This window comes from Calonectris borealis, chromosome 1, assembly GCF_964195595.1.
Source record: "Calonectris borealis chromosome 1, bCalBor7.hap1.2, whole genome shotgun sequence".
Classification (NCBI taxonomy): Eukaryota; Metazoa; Chordata; class Aves; order Procellariiformes; family Procellariidae; genus Calonectris; species Calonectris borealis.
The window spans coordinates 208631831-208651827 of NC_134312.1; the positions used below are offsets into that span (position 1 = coordinate 208631831).

A 19997-nucleotide genomic window follows, 5' to 3' on the forward strand; every position below is an offset into this window, starting at 1 on the left:
TGGTGAATGCAGTAGGATGTGCAGAGACAGGACTTGAAGTGGGTGCTTCCAAGCTAAATACAGATTCCCACAGATGTGCAAATCAGGTTTAATTTCAGTATCAAGTGAAATGCCAAGTCCTTCCAGGTCCAAGTCTTAATGGTATAGCAGTCTGCTTTGACCGTGGGATCTTTGATGCTGAAGTATCTTGCAGCAAACTCACACATTTGTAAAATATAGAAATTATATCCATATTGCTCTTTCATAACAAACTTCAAATTAAAGCCAGTAGGTAAGCCAGTAGGGAATCAACATATGCATCCATATGACACATTAAAGCTATAAATACATAAGTACTGGTTAGGATCTCTGGTTTTACCTGAAGAGCAGCAAAAATGAGTTTGCAAGTGCAGAACCTCATAACCTCCACCTTGCCAGAGATGGACCTGCCATCCAGCCTAAAAAGTGATCACAGGGTACTGATGAAATTTGTTGTCCACTTCTCACTTGTATTCTGTCAAGCAAACCCTGCCATATGAGAGCATATGGGCTGTCATCCAGTCTGTCTTGAAGCTGAAAGGCTGTCGTGGTTTAACCCCAATCGTCAACCAAGCACCACCCAGCCGCTCACTCACTCTCCTCCCCCGGTGGGATGGGGGAGAGAATCTGAAAAGCAAAAGTAAGAAAACTTGTGGGTTGAGATAAGAACAGTTTAATAACTGGAAAAAAAAAAAATTGTAATGAAAAAGAAAACAACAAGAGAGAGAGAGAGGAACAAAACCCAGGAAAAACAAGTGATGCAACTGCTCACCACCCGCCGACCGATGCCAGCCAGTCCCCGAGCAGCGATCGCTGCTCCCCATCCAACTCCCCCTGGTTTTATACTGAGCATGACGTCATCTGCTATGGATATCCCTTTGGTCAGTTGGGGTCAGCTGTCCCGGCTGTGTCTCCTCCCAACTTCTTGTGCACCCCCAGCCTACTCGCTGGTGGGGTGGGGTAAGAAGCAGAAAAGGCCTTGACTCTGTGTAACCACTGCTCAGCAGTAATGAAAACATCTCTGTATTATCAAGACTGTTTCCAGCACAAATCCAAAACATAGCCCCATACTAGCTATTATGAAGAAAATTAACTCTATCCCGGCCAAAACCAGCACAAAGGATCAGATTTAAACTTCTAACTGGAAGTGACAGTAGAATCATTGAACACAAGACAGCAGGTTCAGTCCCAAAGTTGCCTTTTATTTATGTACCTTCACATAAACCATTTGAAATTATCCTCTTCATTCTTAACTCTTAACCTAAGGGTTATAAAGGGATAGTTTCATCTGAACTGATGAAATCTGTTCTATTTCTTTGCTCATTTGCACATATTTTTGCAGCAACCTTGAAGCTGCTAGACCATAGCAGATATGCAAAAGCAGCAGAGCACGGTACACCAGTGCAGTAATTGTGCTCTCCCAGCATGATTTAAAACACTGATCCCAATCTAGACCAAGAGAGATGCACATGACATAGAGAAGTTTATATATTTTTAAAAGTCTTGCTCACATCGCCAGCTTCCTAGCATATAGTGTGGTCTAGACTGATAATAAGCAGGAATTTCCACTCTATACAATCCAAAATCACCTGTGAGATCCACGGGATATGTGTATGTTGACAGAACAATACAAGCAGCATGTGGCTGACCAATATCCCAAGCAGCCAGATTTTTTTTTGGCAGCCTGCACATCCTTTAGCAGTTAACATCAGGAAAAAAAGCAAACTACTTTCTCTTTGGACAATGTAACACTCTGCCTTCTTAAAGTAGCCCTTGTTAAATAAATTACATCATTCATGAGTAGGCAAACAGGAGAGATGGCTTAAACAATAGAGTCTTTCTGAGGTATCTAATGCCTCGTAAAGGGTGTATCTAGAGATATCTGTGCTTAATTGTGGGCTTGATTAAGGATGTGGGGCCATTTATCAAACATATATAAAATTATACATGTTCCTTTTCCGGGTTAGGTAAAGGTGGCCCACTGTCGTGGTTTAACCTGGCAGGCAGCCAAACACCACGCAGCCGCTCGCTCGTTCCCCTCCCCCCAGTGGGACAGGGAGAGAATTGGAAGGGTAAGAGTGAGGAAAACTCGTGGGTTGAGATAAAGACAGTTTAATAGAACAGAAAAGGAAGGGAAAATAATAATAATAATAATAATGATGATGATGATAGAATATACAAAATGAGTGATGCACAATACAATTGCTCACCACCCACACTGACCAATAACCAAGTGGCGATCACTACTTCCTGGAACACGCCTACCATTCATATACTGAGCATGACGTCATATGGTATGGAATACCCGACTGGCCAGTTGGGCCAGCTGTTCCAGCTATGCTCCCTCCCAACCTCTCGTGCGCTTGGTAGAGCATGGAAGCTGAATGTCTTTGACTAGCAAGGTACTTAGCAACGACTGAAAACATCAGTGTTACTAAATCCAAAACACAGCACTAGGAAGAAATTTAACTCTATCCCAGCCGAAACCAGGACACCCATCCCCCTAGGTAAAGACCAGTGATTAATGTCTAAGCAGGATAGATAACACGTCATGATTCCGAGTCCCTTGGTGTCCCTAGATACTATCAGTGCCCTACCATGTCTTTTGCCCTCTGGCCTTTTGGCACCACCACTCCTGGGGGTCTGGCTCCCATCTTAGATAGATAGAAAGAAAGGATGAGTTTATTTACAATTCATTAGCTCATACAATTACAATTCATATAATTCATTAATATCTTAACAAGTTTGTGCTTGACTAGCAAACATATGTACAATATCTACTGAAGTAAATAGCACCCGATTCAATAAACAACGAGCAACCTTTTCCTGTTGGGAACTGGAGAGTCCTAGTTCTGCGAACAACTCATTGTTGCCTTGATACCACTTGCCATATACTCCTATAGGAAATCCAATAAATTTAATAGTAGTGGCATTCATCTGTTCTTGAACTTGATCTTTAAGATGTTGGTATTTCTTTACTTTCTCCACCACTGCATCTGCCAAAGATGTTAATTTACTCTCACACTTAACTGTGATGTCTACTACAAGGGCCTGATCTCCGTTAATGAATATCAGGTCTGGTTTGTATAATTCATCTTGTTCGTCTTTCAGCAGCGGCTCCTGGAATACTACCCAATCTTTCTTTTTGGCTTCATCCACCAACAATTCACATGGTTGGTTATGACTTTTAATCCTAGTGTCTTGCACTGCGGGGCAGTATCCAATAATATGCGAGCAGGTCTCATCCTCTGCCTGACAATGCCAACAAGATTTAATCTGAATCTCTTGTCCGCCCCTTGCCAAAAATTCCCTTGTGGGGTAGATATTAGCTCTTAGCTGTAACGCTGTGATGAGCTTTCTGTGGGGAACGCCTCTGTAATACTCAATCCAGTTGTTACCGATTTTATCCTTCTCAAAGTTGGAAATTCCACGGCCCTGTGGTAGGTCCAATTCACAAATTCCTGGTTTTGCCACTTACAGGGTCTCGGAAAGGTAACTTTTGGAGTGGGTATCTCCCATTCCGAGACTGGTTCCTCACCATCTACTTCCTCTGAAATCACCATGACCACTCTAGGGTCCTACATAGATGGAATTTTATCCTTATCTCCTCCTGCTGCAATCCATAATCTTTCAAATTCTTTCTCAATACCCTCTTGCCAAACGACCGCTCTTACTGTCTCATCCAAAGACTGTGCAGTTCTGTGCAGCCTTCAAGCCTGTACACTAGGGATCAGCCCCGAGAGTCTGGTAATACCCAGGTCTCCATCCCAAATGCTGGAATACAGGATGGTGTCACAGGTACATGACAGTAGAGGTAACCATTCCTTGATAGCAGCTCGAATTGCCAAATCAAGGGTTTCCAGGTACATAGCTTTTATGTCAGCCTGGTCTGCTAAGTAAATCAATCGCAGAATAGTATATCCTTTCAAGACATCAACTTCCTGAAATCATTTCAGTGAAGCCTTCCCAATCCGTTGTAACCACCCCTTCACTTTTTCCAGTAGTTCTGGTTTCGATATTCCAGTCCATGGGTCAATACATAGGCCCAGGTACTCTTCAGAGCTACCAGGTTCAATCATATTGAGGGGAGTGCCATTAATCACCCATGGAGGACAGTCATTGCTTGTATATGAATCTTCTGTAGGCTTGATGTAAAAGCCGTAGCACTTCTCCTCTTGTGTCTTTGTCCTGGTTTCATCTGGGATAGTTAATTTTCTTTCTAGTAGCTGGTATAGTGCTGTGGATTTAGGACAAGAATAATGTTGACAACACACTGATGTTTTAGTTGTTGCTAAGTAGTGTTGACATAGTCAAGGACTTTTCAGCTTCCTATGCTCTGCCAGGTGCACAAGAAGCTGAGAGGGAGCACAGCCAGGACAGTTGACCCAATTGGCCAACGGGATATTCCATACCATATGATGTCGTGTTCAGTACATAAACTGAGGGTTCGTGGGGGAGGGGCGATCGCTGCTTGGCTACAGGCTGAGCATTGGTCGGCGGGTGGTGAGCAATTGCATTGTGCATCACTTATATTATTATTATTATTTCCCCTTCCTTTTCTGTTCTATTAAACCAGTTTTGTCTCAACCCACGAATTTTACTTTTTTTCCGGTTTTCTCCCCAATCCCACTGCAGGGGTGGGGAGTGAGCAAGCAGCTGTGTGGTGTTTGGCTGCCTGCAGGGTTAAACCACAACAGAGGCCAGTTAGATCACAAAAGACCTCCAAAATTTCAGTATTTTTCTGCATTCCCTCCCATGATCCGCTCAGCAGTACCAAGTCGTCTGCAAAAGCCATAATTATTTTTTTTTTTGAGCAGTGTTGGAACCCACATCCTTTCTCCTGCAACTTACACAGCAGGGGGTCCACAGGTAAGTTAAATAAAATTGGAGACATTGGATCACTCTGTTTTACACCAATCCGAATCCCAATGGGATCTGACTGTTCATTCTTCAGGTCAATATCAGTGTTGATGTTATGATACAAATTTGTAATCAGGGCAATAATATGTTTGTCCATGCCTTTCTGCTTAAGAGCCGTAATGATATGAAAATGGCTCACGGTGTCAAAGGCCTTTGCTAAATCAACAAAGACTAACTCCAGGGGTTGATGTTCCTTCCTTGCATTTCGAATTAAGACTGTAGTAATTTTGAGTTTTCTGCACTACCTGATGACCTTATAAACCCCCTTTCCGCTGGATTAATGGGACATGCCTTAGTTAACCTTGCTGTTAAAATCCTTGAAAACAACCTCTAGATGGTCGATCCGATGGTAATTGGTCACAAATTATTGATGTCATTCTGGTGTTCTGGTAAAGCAGATTTTGACATTAGTACAGTCCAGCATTCTCTCACCATGTCCAGTATGGTACCAGATAGAATCACAGATTGAAAAGTTCCATTAATTGGGTGTAGTGATCTTAATAAGATCTCTCAAACTTAGCTCATCTGGTCCTGACGCCACGTTCTTACTCATCTCTTTGATGTTTTTAGAGATTTATTTTGCCGTGATCGTGGCTTCAAATGCCGAGTTGTCCACCTGACCAATGGTTCTGAAAGCGCCTAGGCCCTTGAATGTTCCCGGTGATTCCCATCTCAACTTGAAGACCTTGTGCACCTTGTCTAGTGGGATACTGCACCTCAGGGATTCCACATCTTCCAGGATGATACTGGCAAGTTTCCCTCTATCCAGGTAAAACAGCTGCTGGAATCGTAGGAATGGCCGCCGCCTTCATCCACTCCTTTGGTGGTTCAGAAGGACGAGCCCTGCAGGCCACTTAGTGCTTTTGACCTTGGCTTGCTTTCAACTCGGTGGACTTCATAAACAGGCATGAATTGCAGTCCTCAACCACCTCATCAATCAATGTTGATGGATCTTCTTTCCCTTTGATCACCTTTTCAGAAGTTCCCTGAAGAATGAGCAGCTTTTCAGATGTTAACCAATCAGAGATCACTCTTCGATAATGGGACCTCAGTCCCCCATCTACATGCGATCCAATGTCCAAAAGATGTTCCCCTTCTTTTGCTAGATGTTCCCTCCATTCTTGATCTTTTTCCCTTCTTTTCACAGGACTTTTATGGAGTCCTCTTCTCTTGTCACTTATCTGTTTGGCTGTTTTCAACAGAATATGTTCCACAATCAACTTGTTGATGTTCTTACTCCCCTCATACTGTTTATCCAACTTCTGCAATAACTCCATCTCCTCCTCCGTCCAGCACTGCCGATGTACCCCTCTTGCAGTACTCTCTTTAGGGCGGGAGGCGATAATCTGCTCAATATTCCTGATAGCTGGGTGGGCCAAGCGTTTATGCTGTCCCAGGCCGATTTTTGATTCTAATACTCTCTCGCATTCCGCACAGACCCAGCCCTCCACTGGGGCAGATTCCATTGCACTTTGGGAAGTGGCAGGCAATACTATGATGTTTCATGTTCGTTCTCCCACATCAGGCACATTGCAACAAGATCTTTCTCTTTCCATGCACTCTCTTCAGATGTTCAATCAGTCCTGACATCTTTCCTATCCAGTTTCCACATGGGTAGGATGGCTTTTTTGGCTTCACCACCGGCATGCCCTCAGTTGGCAGGTCCACATTGACACTCAGGATAGGCATTGATGGCAATGGAGAATATTGGGCCATGGCTCCTGGGGGTGAGAGTTCCCCCTCCTCTTTGCTCTCAGCCTCCCTTAGGCATGAGCTGATGGTAATGCCCTTGAGACTTGGAGAAGTAGGTACCTCAGACACCTCTGGCAGCATGGCTAAACTGTCATTCCAGGTGGAAGGATGACACCATTCCAAACCATCGATCTCTGAGTTAACAAACTCCAGTCCATTCAAATCTACTCCCTCTTCCAATGATTTTTCGTGGTCTTTGATGGTTCTAGTGACCACTTCGTCTTGCAAGTCCCTAGGACTTGTTTGTGTGGCAAACGATAGGAATGTAACCCGCGTTGGCTGACCCATTTTATCCATCCCAGTGTGAGGGTACACATAAGCCGGACAGCACCACCCCAAAGGCTGCCAGACTGAGCCCAACTACACCTGAGGGCACAGGCTCTGGGCAACGATTAACAATCAATGCCTGAATTCGTTTCACCTTTAATGATTAACAATCGATGCTGGAATTTGTTTCACCTTTATAAATACTATTGAGTGGCTGGTGAAGCCAGTTGATAAGGAGGAAGCAACTATAACTCCAACACACTGGGGCAGAGGCCATCCTGGCTACCCCGAAGGGCATCCAGCGGGACCACGAGGAGGTGTGGCCTCTGCAGCCCTGCCCAGGTACTATTATCCCATCTTAAGAGAGTCATAGTTACTCCTGCTGTATGATCTGCCATTGCACTCGCTGCCTGTCTGTGCAGAGGCAGTGTACCCACAAGGAACACTGCTCAAGTATTTGGACAAGCTACAAGATGCGGGGGCATAGGGACACCTGGGAGGAGCAGGCATCTCACAGAGATGAACCGTACAGTCAGCTCTGTCTCTGCATGGCCTAGGCAGACGTGAGCATGGGATCTGAGCCGTCAGCGCTCCCAGCACAGAGCTCACTGCCCCCTCCGGGCCCTACGCATCTGCTGGAGGAGAGCGGATGGCCTCAAGGGCACGTTTTAACAGTCCAGATCCCCTTGCAGTTAAGCAGGATCAAGCAGGTGAACAAGTTATGGGAAGAGGCACAAGATGAGTGCTCTGCGGCAGTCGAGGATCAAATGTAAATTTGCGGAGAAGCAGGTGTTCAGAAAAAAAGACATGGAGATTTCCCCATCCCCATTTCTGATACTGTCATGGGGAACATTACAGTGCAAATATGGAGAGTTTCTTCAATTTGCCATTTAGGGACACTTGCCTCCTAGAAGCTCTTCTGTTCTTTGGGTGTGATTAGCTTTGGTTAAGGCAAGGAGATACATCATTCTGTTCTTCACCTCACTTTCCTTCTCTTTCCAGCCTCTTGGTAACCCCCCAGACTGGCTAGCCACAATCCCAAAAGGCCACCAAAAAAGAAAATCACATATGTACCTGTTGTTTCATGACACTACTTTTCCATTGAGTATCACAACCCACCAGACCAGACTAACCTGGCCAAGTGGCTGAGCTGGAGAGCAGTCCTTTAAGAGGGAAATGAGAGCAAGGTGTGGAAGATGGCCCACAGCAGAAATGTAACAGGTAAGTGCACAGGGAGACACATCAATCACTAGAGCAATAGGAACAGAGAAAACATTTAAAATTGTAAATAGTCTATCCAAGTACCTAAATAGCATATCCAGCTGTCCCACAGCCAGCAGACACTGGTTAAAGAGTCCACAGGTTAGCCAGCTGGAGAGGCTGGACGGCTGTTGAGAGCTTGTAGAGTTGTAAGAACAGGTTGGTTAAAATCACTTCAGCCCTTGAGGCGATGTCGGGAGGAGGATTCTTCCCACAATACCTCACAAGTCAGTAACCAGTGCGAGGAGAGCGGCCTATGCCTCCGTGCCTCAGGCATCTACGAAAGGGAGGAACAAGATTTATCTTTCTTCTGAAACACTGGAGATGAATCTTAACTTGTTGTTCAGTGCCCTGATGGTGCTACTGATGATACTCAACCTAGAGGCTGAGTGGATCATCTATCTCGCTTGTATGCTCGGGGTAAAATTACTCCCAGATGTAAGATCAAAAAGGAACCCCCCACCCAGCCCCTGCCCTGGTCAGGTCACAGGGCTGCTTGTCAGTCTCCCAGTCTCCTGCAAGCTTTTCATCTAACACATTTCTTTTATTGCTTTGGTGACGTCCTTGCTTTCTCCTGCTTTCTTCCAGTTGCTACACATGGGAAAAAGCTTATGGGGCTTTTCCAGCTTGTTTCTGCAGGTTTTAGGCATGGGAACATTCTGAGGCTATGGAAAAGTCTATGCCTGTGACCAAAAGGGTCTCTTTGCATGTTTTATTGTGAAGTTCTTTGCATTCCTCAAATTCTTTAGGCAATGGGGTTCAAAGTACTTCAGAAAGTTAAAAAAAATTCTTTGGTGACATTTGTTTATCTTCTCCATCTCACACATGGAGTCAAGTCCAGGTCTGCCACTCATTCATACTGCCTGCAGTGATGGTGCCCTTGGGGGCTGCTCCAGAATGACCCAGAAGGGACAGAAGATGCCCCAAGCTTCAGCATCTGCCCATGTACTGTGTGGACACAAACATGGAGAAGAATCCTCCCATCACTCTGTCCCACCTGTCCTGGTGCTGCCACCTAGTAGAGAGCAGGCACAGGGTACGTACCCAAAGCCCTGTACAACATTGCTGCAAGGGCTGGCCAGGATTTGTCAGCAACTTGAATGGGGTAAGAAGACAGAGCTTTGGGGTGTGCATTGGACTTTGGACCACTCCTGACAAAGCAGTTGTTAATGGTATCCCGCTATTGCTTCTCAGTGATCTGCAACCCACCATGAAGCAGAGCTATAATAAGAATACGGGTCTTTCTCACTCCTTAACTCTGAGCGGGAGGCCAGATTTCCTCTCCTCTGTATCAGTAGGCGCAGAAAAAAATTGTTTACTAAGAACTCACCAGCTCCTGTGGATTACTCCTCATTTTAATAACTTTCTAATTAGTAGAAACAGAAATGACTAAACTGTAATGACAAACTACAATACAACTTCAGGCAAAGAATCTGAAGGGAAAACTAAATACCAAAACCAAAGGAATGATACGTTCTATAAACCTAAAGTTATTTCTTTAATGTGGCTTTCTGAAGACATAAGTAATTGGTACATAATATTCCACGAATGAAATGAAGCACCTCAGGAGGTAAAGGTGGGCATGCTGGTTTCCATCAGTTGAGAGCTTGACCTCGTATTTCTAGTTATTTGTCAACTCCAAAGCAGAAAGATACCTCCTACGGGAGAGCTTACTCACAAAGGGACTGCTAGAATCAATGAAGTTCCAGGAAGTGTCTTTCCCTCTAGGGTTAATATGAAAATAAAACAAAAGAAACAAACCAGACTCTTCTTCATATTAATTGGGGCTCTCCAAGTGAACATTTCAGTTGCCATCCTTGCCCTGGCTAACCTTTCCTTACCTGGTTTTATTGCTGTGAATTGCCTCCTTTCTTTTGCTGCTGATACGCAACCTCCACCTTCCTGTGCTGAGCATGGCCACCCCAGTACTCTCCCTCTAGCAGGTTTTACAAGATATAATGCGTGTTTGATTGAAAACTGAATATCCAGTACCGATGTCAAGAATAAAGAAAACAGTCATAACTTGTAGGATTAAATTACCTTAATAACTTGACAAAAACTCAGCAGAATGCTCACTTTTTACATTGTGGACAAAGCATTATGTTCAATGACTGATTTTATCCATTACTAAGGGCAGATACAAGCAGAGTGAAATCCTGGTTCCAGTGAGAGCAGTGCCAAAACTACTGAAGTCAAGCTGAGCTATAAGCACCTTACCTTCCAACAAATAGCCATAGTTTTAGTTGGATTCCTGCCTTTTGTGACATTTTGGAAGGCTCATATTCCATGGGCCACTTGTGTTTCACCAGAGGTGACCTCAGCTTACAAGAAGGAAGAGGGCAGGAGAGGGGATGCATTTTCTCTCCTCACCTACAATGATCCCAGATAAACTAGCAATTCTCCAGGTATGAAAAAAGACTGAAAGTAGCCTATGCCTCCCCTTGCCTTCAGTCATCTTTCTTCCAAAGGTTTAAGAAGGTTGTATGTTGGGAAACGTGATTAGGAGAGATATCTTCCTCTTTCCCTTCATTAACCTGCTGCACAGGCTCTCTCTTGAGCTCACATGCACGCTGGCTCTCATAGACGTTTCCATCTTCACCCTCCTCCAGCACTAAGAGCATCGTCCAAAACGAGGATGGAAAAGGGACAGAAGATTGCAAGAGAAGAGACAGAGGAGCTCCTCTCTTGGTCACACAGGGGCAGAGGTAGAAACAAGCAGATAAAGCCCAGGATGCAAGCAGCTGACTGCAGCTGGGTATGCCTGAAGTATCTCAGGAAATCAGATATGCTCCTGCAAAAGTGAGGATCAGTCCCAAAGGACCTAAAGTGAAGCCTGCAGAAGACAGGACCCAGTGCTTCAGACCAGCCCTATGTTAATAAATAACTTACTTGTCCACAACTACAGCGGAAACTTCTACAGCAAAAACCTCCTGGTTCTTAGCTCAGTGCTATAAATCCACAAACAACTTCCTTTTCCCAGTTACACCAGTGAAATATATTTTTTAATTCTTGTTATTATTTTAAAGTACTTTTGTAAAATAGTAGAATACATTTAATATCTGTATTTAAAAATAAAATCTAGGTTTGACATAATGGCAGCACAATGGAATAAAACGCCACTCTGAATTACGAGGAAGAGTAATTCAGCATCATGCCGGCTCTAGCTTTTCTCCAAAGACCCAGTGCAGAAAACATTCCTCACCACAGTTACTGGAACAGACAGGGCGGTGAACCTGTGGTTTTTCATTAATACGCCTGACGGTGCTTTACCAGAGCCTGAGCCCAGCACAAATTCTGCTCTAACTAACCTAACCCATTTTTTCAGAGCACAGACATACTGAATGAAGTCTCCGTGTTCATGGTCCATCTCTATGATTCTATGATTCTGAGCGAGTATAGCAGTGGGAATCTTCAGGGGTACCTGATAAAATAATCTTCACCAATAAATAGAAAACTCGCAGCATAAAGTCTCAGCCTTAAAATCTGATGAGATGTTTCACTCCAGGCTGGGGTCTCGAACAAAATACTACCATAAAACATGCTTCTCTATTTTGTCTTCAGCTTCTACTGCTTACTTGCATTTATGCCAGGACTACTGCAAAATCCGACCAAAATTCTCAGCAAACATCCATATATTAACTTGTCTCTTCTTAGCTCTGCTTCTCCAAAGTGAGCAGCTCTTGTCTCCATTGTGAGAAGCCATCAGAGCCACAGGCCTGTGCACATTTGAGGAGCAACGTGTGAATGACAGAGAAGGGAAACTAGCATTAAGCCAAGCAAAATGTAGGTTTGGGACTGGAAAGGAAATAAAAACATTCAGAGCTCTGCCTTAATCTCAGGAGGCCATTCCTATTCAGAAACAGATGTAAGCATGTAATCACGACTCTGAACCTATGTTCTCTATTTTTAATTGGGGCTAGAGTCAGCATTTCCAAGAAAATTCTCTTCATTCTCTTCATAGTTAAGAATTTAAAATGTATATCCATGCTTTCCTGCATTTGCAAGGTTTATTTTCTTTTTTTTTGTAATTTCAGTATCATTTTTCCATTTTAAATCCAACTTTGCGTTTAGGACAATTATTTTGCTGTATTTCACATAGTGCTGTTGTGCTTGCTTCAAATAAATCAATCATCTTTAACACTGCACGCACTTATTTAAGCAGCATTACGAATGCACCAAAATATATTCACAATCCGATAATCTACGCTTTCTATTTGCAATCATCTTTCTGCCTTCTGTTCATAAACAAGATGGCCAATTTCCAGTCATAGGCACTCTTGTGATCAGGACCTCAGAGCCATAGTATGCCACAATTTGGGCATTGCTAGTGCTCTGCTTCTTCCTGCGCTTAGCTTCCCATCATCCAAAATACCTAGAGCATCTTTTACACCAGTGGCAAATGTGAGGATGCAAATGCAGAATTGTCTTCCATAATGCATACAAACGACCCGTGTGCTGATTAACTTCAAAAGATGGTTTAATAAATAGAGAGAAATGCAAGTTTCTAATTTTGGACCATCTTCTGATAGTTATTAAAAGAATATTATTAAAATATTGAGCGTTACTGAAATAAAGTCTGATTTTAACTCTGTGTGCAAAATTTAAACCCATGCAATTATAATTCCAAGGACCTAAAATCATTGAAGGACCTTAGAGAAGTATTTACTCCTCAAGAGAAAATTTTCCAATTAAAAGGGGCTCGTAGCTTCAGGATGCTTCCTGAACACACTGAGCACCTTACCACCAGCGGTGCCAAATCCCTGCAGCTCTCCAAGCATTCCTGAAAAACAGGCTTTGTCTTATTCCTCTCAGATATTCTTTGCGGTGAGACTCTCGGGAATAGCCCCCACTGTGCCAAATTTAGGCTTAACTAATTAGCTCAAGATCATAAAGCAAAACATCTGCAGAATGTAGAGTAGACATAGATACTCTGGCCTCAAGTATTGTTTTTAAACTGACCATACAGAAGAAAATACAGAATTATACAGATCATAATTGTTAAACCGAGTTGGTTACAAGTGACACCTGAGTTATTCAAATAATGACTTTTTTTACTGATTAGAAATAGGCTTTTATACTTGGATCCTGATTTATCTTTAGTTAAATACCACTTAAATTCATGTTAAGTCGTTGTGTTCTTGTCAACAGATTTTAGATTGAGTCAGCTCTATGCTCCCTACAAAGGACTGTTTACATTCTTAAAACAAATACCATTTTATATGACCGTTGGATAGAGAGCTGTGCAAGTGAGTTTAATCAGGCTTAACTCACTTCTCAAGAGTCACCAAACAAGCTTGAACAAACTGCACGCAATGTTTGGCAGAAAAATATTTCCACCAGTTTCCCCAACCCAGAGTTCAATCTGGTCTGGAAAACAAGCAAAAAAACATTCCCCTTCTCGGGCACGAGTAAACAAGCAGTCAGTTTAAGCTCTACTTACAAAAGTTAAATGTGATGGCGATACAACGTCAATCACCTGAGGAGGGGAAAAGTGAGGACTGTAGCACTTACCCCATCCCGGATAGGCTGGAAGGTTCAGAAGTGCTGAAATTTCTCAGTACTATGCACCAAGCAGTACAGAAGATGACTGAAGAGAGAGGTAAACAATCACCTGTGTTGCAACCAGTGTTAACAAAAACTTAGGGAAAAGAGCTTCGGGCCCTTTGTCTTTTGTTGCTCAGTTGAAGATGATGAACAAGCATGAAAAAAGCTGCAGCTGAAGAGATAGCTGTAGCACTACGTGCTGAATATCAAAATAAACACAATCTCAATTTCATTTTGAAATTTAAGGGGGGAAAAAATTCCAATCACATTCAAATTCTCTGTAGGTCAAGAGAAAGTTTGTTTTTTGGTTTTGTTTGAAATGATATTTTTCCAGCAGACATTGAACTTCAATAAATGCTCCTTTTCATACTATGAAAATAACTCAGCACAGCCTCTCCTATGAAAATATTTTTCTCCTGGCACAACCAGGTTTCATTCCTAACCTCAGACGGCCTGACTACTTTGAGAACAATCAGCCACTTCTATTGATTAAACAAACATGAAAAGAAATTCATTCTCTTTAAAAAGCTGTTTTCTACAGCTTTCAAAACACAGAAAGATGACAAAATAAAAAAATAGGGTCATTTTATGGTAATTCCTTTCTTTAATTTTATTGAGTGTCAATCTAAATAATTAATACAAAAAGTTACTTCATTCTATGAAGATTAAGAAACTCTACAGTATAAAATTCCCTGAGATACAATATGTAACTTAAAGGATCACATAATTCTCTATTCCATTTACACCATAATCAAAAAGTAATACTATTTCTTCTCTTTATAAAAACCAGAAGATAATGATCTTCCTTTCTCTCCCTCCACCCCAATATTTTAAGGCATGGAATAAAACACTTTTTCAAAATGTATCCAAAAAGACTTTTCTACTTAAAATAGAAAATACATTTGCTTAATTTTTACAGATGGATTATATGCATCACCTGCAATATCTTGTGGAGTCTGGTACCCGACCTACAATCCAATTTGCTCAAACTTTTTATTCACCATTGATCTTGGGCTCTACAAAGTGAATTACAAAAGCCAGTCCTTAGCTTATAATGGTACACTATTAGCCCGTGGAGCGGATCCGCCAAAAACCAAACTAGATTTATAGAGCTGCTGTATTACTGACTTCAGCAGCTGTAGACCAGGGCTGAATTTCCTCCCAAATCTAAAGGGAAAAGTGTGCAACGCTAACACAAGAACTATGAAACTAGGAAAAGATTATTTTCTCCCAAAGCAAGAGCTCTGAAATAATTATTACAAGACTGCAGTTTTCATCATACAATTCTTGAATATACTCAATGCATAACTTACAAATACAGCACAACTGTGAACATCTTATTCAAATGTGTTGCTTTAATTATTGCATAGCTCTTTTCTGAATTTTACAGAATTCTAGTTCATCAAAGATTTCAACTGCTTTTCTTAGAGAGGCTGAGAAAAAAAGTATCGGTTGCAATCTCTGGAAATTCCCATGCTGCTGTAGCCTGATCTTCTGCCTGTGGCATTACTAACGATTACACTGAAGAACTGTGTGCCTGGAAACTTCAGAAAATGCTAAAAAAATTAGAAGGACTGAAAAAAATGCACTTTCAGCAGACTGATAAAAAGTAGTGCAAACTTAAATATTAGTTCACCACTTTTAAGATCGGGTTTTGTATACATTTACATAACTATGATAAAAACTGAACAGAAAAGAAGTATAATTCAAAGGTAGACAGGGGACATGGCATAGTGGGCATGGTGTGTTGGGTTGACGGTTGGACACGATGATCTTAGAGGTCTTTTCCAACCTTAATGATTCTATGATTCTATGAGATTCTATCATCCTGACACTTAGCTATTACTGTTAATGCTACATTTAAATTAGAATTTTAAAATTATCAAAACCAATTTTATGGAGTAGTAACCACTGGTAGAGAAACAGATCAGCACGCCATGAAAAACATGCTTTTGCTTTAAACAATCACTTAAGACCTGTTCAAATGAAAATGCAGCGTTAGGGACCATCCCTACTACACTGCACATAGCATTGACTGTCTTCTCTCTTTTCCCAATAAAATTTCTGACATTAACAACAGAAGCAACTCATTAATAACAAGCAACTCTGACATTAACAACAGAAAGGTTCATGAAGTACTTTCAGCCATCCTTCCTTGCACAAAAGCAGAAGGGAATAAACATAGGACCCAGCAAGATCTGATCTGGTAAATCTGTGCAAATTATTAATGAACTTCATTATTATTAGATTTTTTTTTAATAATTCTTGGTTCCACGCTTACCTAATCATGGGGAACATCTAATTTAAAATAAGTAACAGTAGGCTGTCCGCTCATAAATCTTAAAAGCACCTACCCAACATCCCTTCCTGCTCAAGTCAAATCTAATCCTTTTCTAACCTAAATATGACTCACAAACGCCAGTGAACTCACCTGTTCTGATGCCCATCTTTTATTTGCAACTTTCTTCTTTCCCCACCTGTTCTGTGCCCATGATTTTATTCCAAGTGAAGCCTCTGGGTAACCCCATGGATTATCCAGCCCCTTAAATAGGAGATGGACGAATCCCTTAATCATTTGTGCAGGACTCTTGTGGGTTATCATTTTTTGCCACCAAACCTTACAGTTGCAAAGGGCAAGGAGGGCTCAGCTTCCTGAGCATGTGTAATGGCATTTCAAGTTTCTTTCTGGATTTCACCAAGCAAGATTACACGTAACCAAAAAGTAACCATACACTGACTACTAGGAAGACTCCAGCAAAATGGCAGAGTCTGAAAGGGAATAACTACCGTAAATGTTCCCGGTAGGTACTGAGAGAAGGAAGTTTTATTTTAGGAACCTATTTATTGATTAAAAAACTGAGCTGGAAAAACCCCTCAAAACCAAAGGAAAAAAAAAATTAAATCTTTCCCTTTTCATATTCTTTCCTCGCACAATCTGTATTTTACCAACAGTCTAGATCTTATTCTCTACAGTAATTTTCTTTTTGAAAGGCAGTGATTTGGGACTTGAGTTTTGGGGTGGGTTTTTTTGGTAATTATTATTTTACAAACAGGAAAGCAGCATTCTGAGTAGTCTGTCACCCAGCGGAATTTTTTAAAATGTGTGCCATAAACTAAAACAATCGCTACACAATAGGACTGTCTAATGATATGAGAGAAATAAGTTAGCCTTTCTGTATACATACTCAATGTAATAATAAAAACCCTGTAGTTCTGAGCCTTTCCCTGCTTTTTCCTATATGGCAGTAATTGTGCAGAGAAAAACATGCAGATTCCTGTAAACATTTTCTAATTCCTGAATAGGGAGGGTGGAAATGTTGCAACTTTTTTTCCTGTTCCAACAGTCTGTCTTTCCCTGTATTTCAAGTTCTTCTCCACTTTCATACAGGATAAACACGCCTATGGTTTTGGTAGGCAGTGGAAGAAATACTCTACACCATCTGAGCTGTTTGTTCCACTCAGATCCAGTCCCCTCCATACACTTTTTCCTAAATAGAATTATTATTTGGCTCAAAGCATTATTAGTTGGCTGCTGCAATTTCTAACATTGCTAAAAAGTGCTACTGTATCATTACATTCTTACGTTCAACACTTGTGGCTCAGAATTTGTCTGCAAATAGCTTTCACACCCATAATAATCACTGTTAAAAATATTCACTTTTGTCTTCGGAGTACAGAAAGCCAGCGCTGATCATGTATCCCCCGTAAGCAAAAGAAAGTTTCATGGTCCAGGAAGCTGTCATAGCCGACAAAATTGGTTTCAGCTGTACGGCTGAAGAACTTGGCATCGGTTATTTATGTCGAGCTGTGCACAACTGTAAAGGTTTCAGACCTGTACGACTTCCGGGAATTTAACTTTGCCCTTTAAGAATCATCTTGGCTTGATGTTTCTTTGTACTTCCATAAATTTGCACTTTAATAAAAATCTTCCATTTGTAAGCTTTTCACAGCTTGTTTACCTGTACCTGTATGCTTCTCTCACTGATGACCGCCTTCTGCGTACTACCTCGGCTAATGATCTCTGTGAGACCCATCCTTCCCTACGCCTTGACGCAGTCCACTGCTGGCACAGGCTGGCCAGGCAAGCCTCACCCGCCAGGAACATCAGCTTTCAAACCAGCTGGCCAGATTTCGTACAGTCTTGATTTGATTCCCGGCTGTCCTCACGGCCTCACAAACCTTGCAGAAATGCTCGTCCCAGAACGAGGTGACGTGGACCTCGTACTTCTTCCTCCAGGCAAAATACTTCCTGTAGTTGGGTTTGTTTTTATCAAGGAATTTCAGGTAGGTGGCCAGCAGCCGGGGGCTGGGGAAGTCGTCAACGTGGATGAAGGAGTCAGGGGGGATGAAGCGCTCGTAGTTAGCCCTGCGGGGTCCGAGGACGACGGGCACGGCGCTGGCGGCGAAGGCGTTTCTCCAGAGCTTCTCCGTGATGTAGTCGGTGTGCTGGGAGTTCTCGAAGGCCAGGTAGAACTTGTAGGCTGAGACGGTCTCCACCACTCCCCCCTCGGCCAGCGCCAGCCCCCGCGCCCCGTACACATCGATGGCGAGGTGCTCCTTCAGCTGGCGGTAGTAGCGCACCCGGGCGTGCTCCTCGTTCCAGTTGCTGATGACCCAGGCCACCAGCCGCGTCTTGCGGGGCAGGACGAAGGGCCGGGGCGTCGGCGGGGCGTAGAGGTACCCGTAGGGCACGAAGACGTCCGAGTCCCGCCGGTAGGACATGGTCCAGTTGAAGAGGCCGGCCAGCCCCCGCAGGCCGGGCGAGTGCGAGGGCGACTCGAAGTTCATCCACACCCAGAGCTGCCGCGGGGGCCGCGGCGGGGGCCCGCGGGGCAGCCCCTCGGCGCCGTGCAGCGCCAGGTCGCGGTGGTGGAAAAGCACCGCCTGCGCCTCGCCGTAGCGGCTCCGGTCGGCGCTGAGCCGGCAGCCCGTGATGTTGTACCGCCGCCGGCAGTCGGCCATGCGCCGCGGGCGGCCGAAGGGCTCCCACCACAGCAGCACGTTCACCTCGCCGCCGACCCGGCCTCCCGCCGCGGCCCGCGGGGCCGCCGCCGGCTCCGGCAGGCAGGCGTAGAGGGCGAGGGCGGCGGCGGCGCCCAGCAGCCCGGCCGCCAGCGCCCACCGCCGCCCGCGCAGCCGCCGGCGCCACCGCCGCGGGCAGCCGGGCCGCCCGGCGGGGCAGCGGCGCGGGGCCGGCTCCATCCAGGCCGCCCGCTGCCGCCGCTCTGCCCTTGGCGGCCGCCGCGGGGCAGCCGCGGGGCCGGGGCCGGCCAGCGCATGCTGCGGCTGGGGCTGGGGCTGGGGCTGGGGCTGCTGCCGCCGCCGCCTCTCAGCCCCCACCCCCTGCCCCGGCGGCGGGGAGGTGCCGGTGCCACCGCCCCCGCGGGCCATGCCCGCCCGTCCTCCCCGGGCGGCCGGCAGCCCCGCCGCCTCCCGGCCCCGCGGCCGCCCGCCCAGCGCCGCGGCCCGCGGCCCGCCCCTGGGTGCCGCCCTGCCCCGCCCGCGCTGGACCGTCGCCGCCTCGCCCACAGGAGAGCGGCCCTCAGGCTCTCGGCAGGGCACCGGGGCCTCATCGCCTCCCCCGTGCGGCAGGTACCGCCATGGCAGCCCCGGGGCTCACTGAGGTGGCTGCGGCCAGCGTGCGGGCAGTGGCAGTCCCGGGCTCGCTGAGGTGGCTGCGGGCAGCGTGCGGGCAGTGGCAGCCCCGGGCTCGCTGAGGTGGCTGCGGGCACTGTGTGGGCAGTGGCAGCCCCGGGCTCACTGAGGTGGCTGCAGGCACTGTGTGGGCAGTGGCAGCCCCGGGCTCGCTGAGGTGGCTGCGGGCACTGTGTGGGCAGTGGCAGCCCCGGGCTCGCTGAGGTGGCTGCAGGCGCTGTGTGGGCAGTGGCAGCCCCGGGCTCGCTGAGGTGGCTGCGGGCAGCGTGCGGGCAGTGGCAGCCCCGGGGCTCACTGAGGTGGCCGCGGGCAGGTGCAGGCAATCGAAGCCTTCCTCCATGGCCTGCTCAGTTGCTCATCTTTGACTCGGTGCTGCAGAGGGAATTTGTGTCTCTGCACTCGGGAAGGGCACCCCTGGCCAGAGCCCAGACCCCAGCGCGCACAAGAAGGGTCATGGGGACGGTTCACGGGGCTTCGGGGCACCCGCACCCTGTGAGTACAGGTAGGAGCGTGGGGCAGAGGACCACGGGCAGAGGAGAGCCCTGCCATGCACGCCACGAAGGCCAACACAGTCTCATGTC

General features: G+C 45.2%; 1 protein-coding gene across 1 annotated transcript; it reads right to left on the bottom strand.

The window, feature by feature from the left end:
* Positions 1 to 17696: 17696 nt before the first annotated feature.
* FUT4 (fucosyltransferase 4) lies at positions 17697 to 18978 on the bottom strand. The gene has a single exon (XM_075140370.1). It carries the CDS (start codon positions 18961 to 18963, stop codon positions 17866 to 17868), a length of 1098 nt encoding a protein of 365 aa, XP_074996471.1. The 5' UTR covers positions 18964 to 18978; the 3' UTR covers positions 17697 to 17865.
* Between the last annotated feature and the right edge of the window lie 1019 nt (positions 18979 to 19997).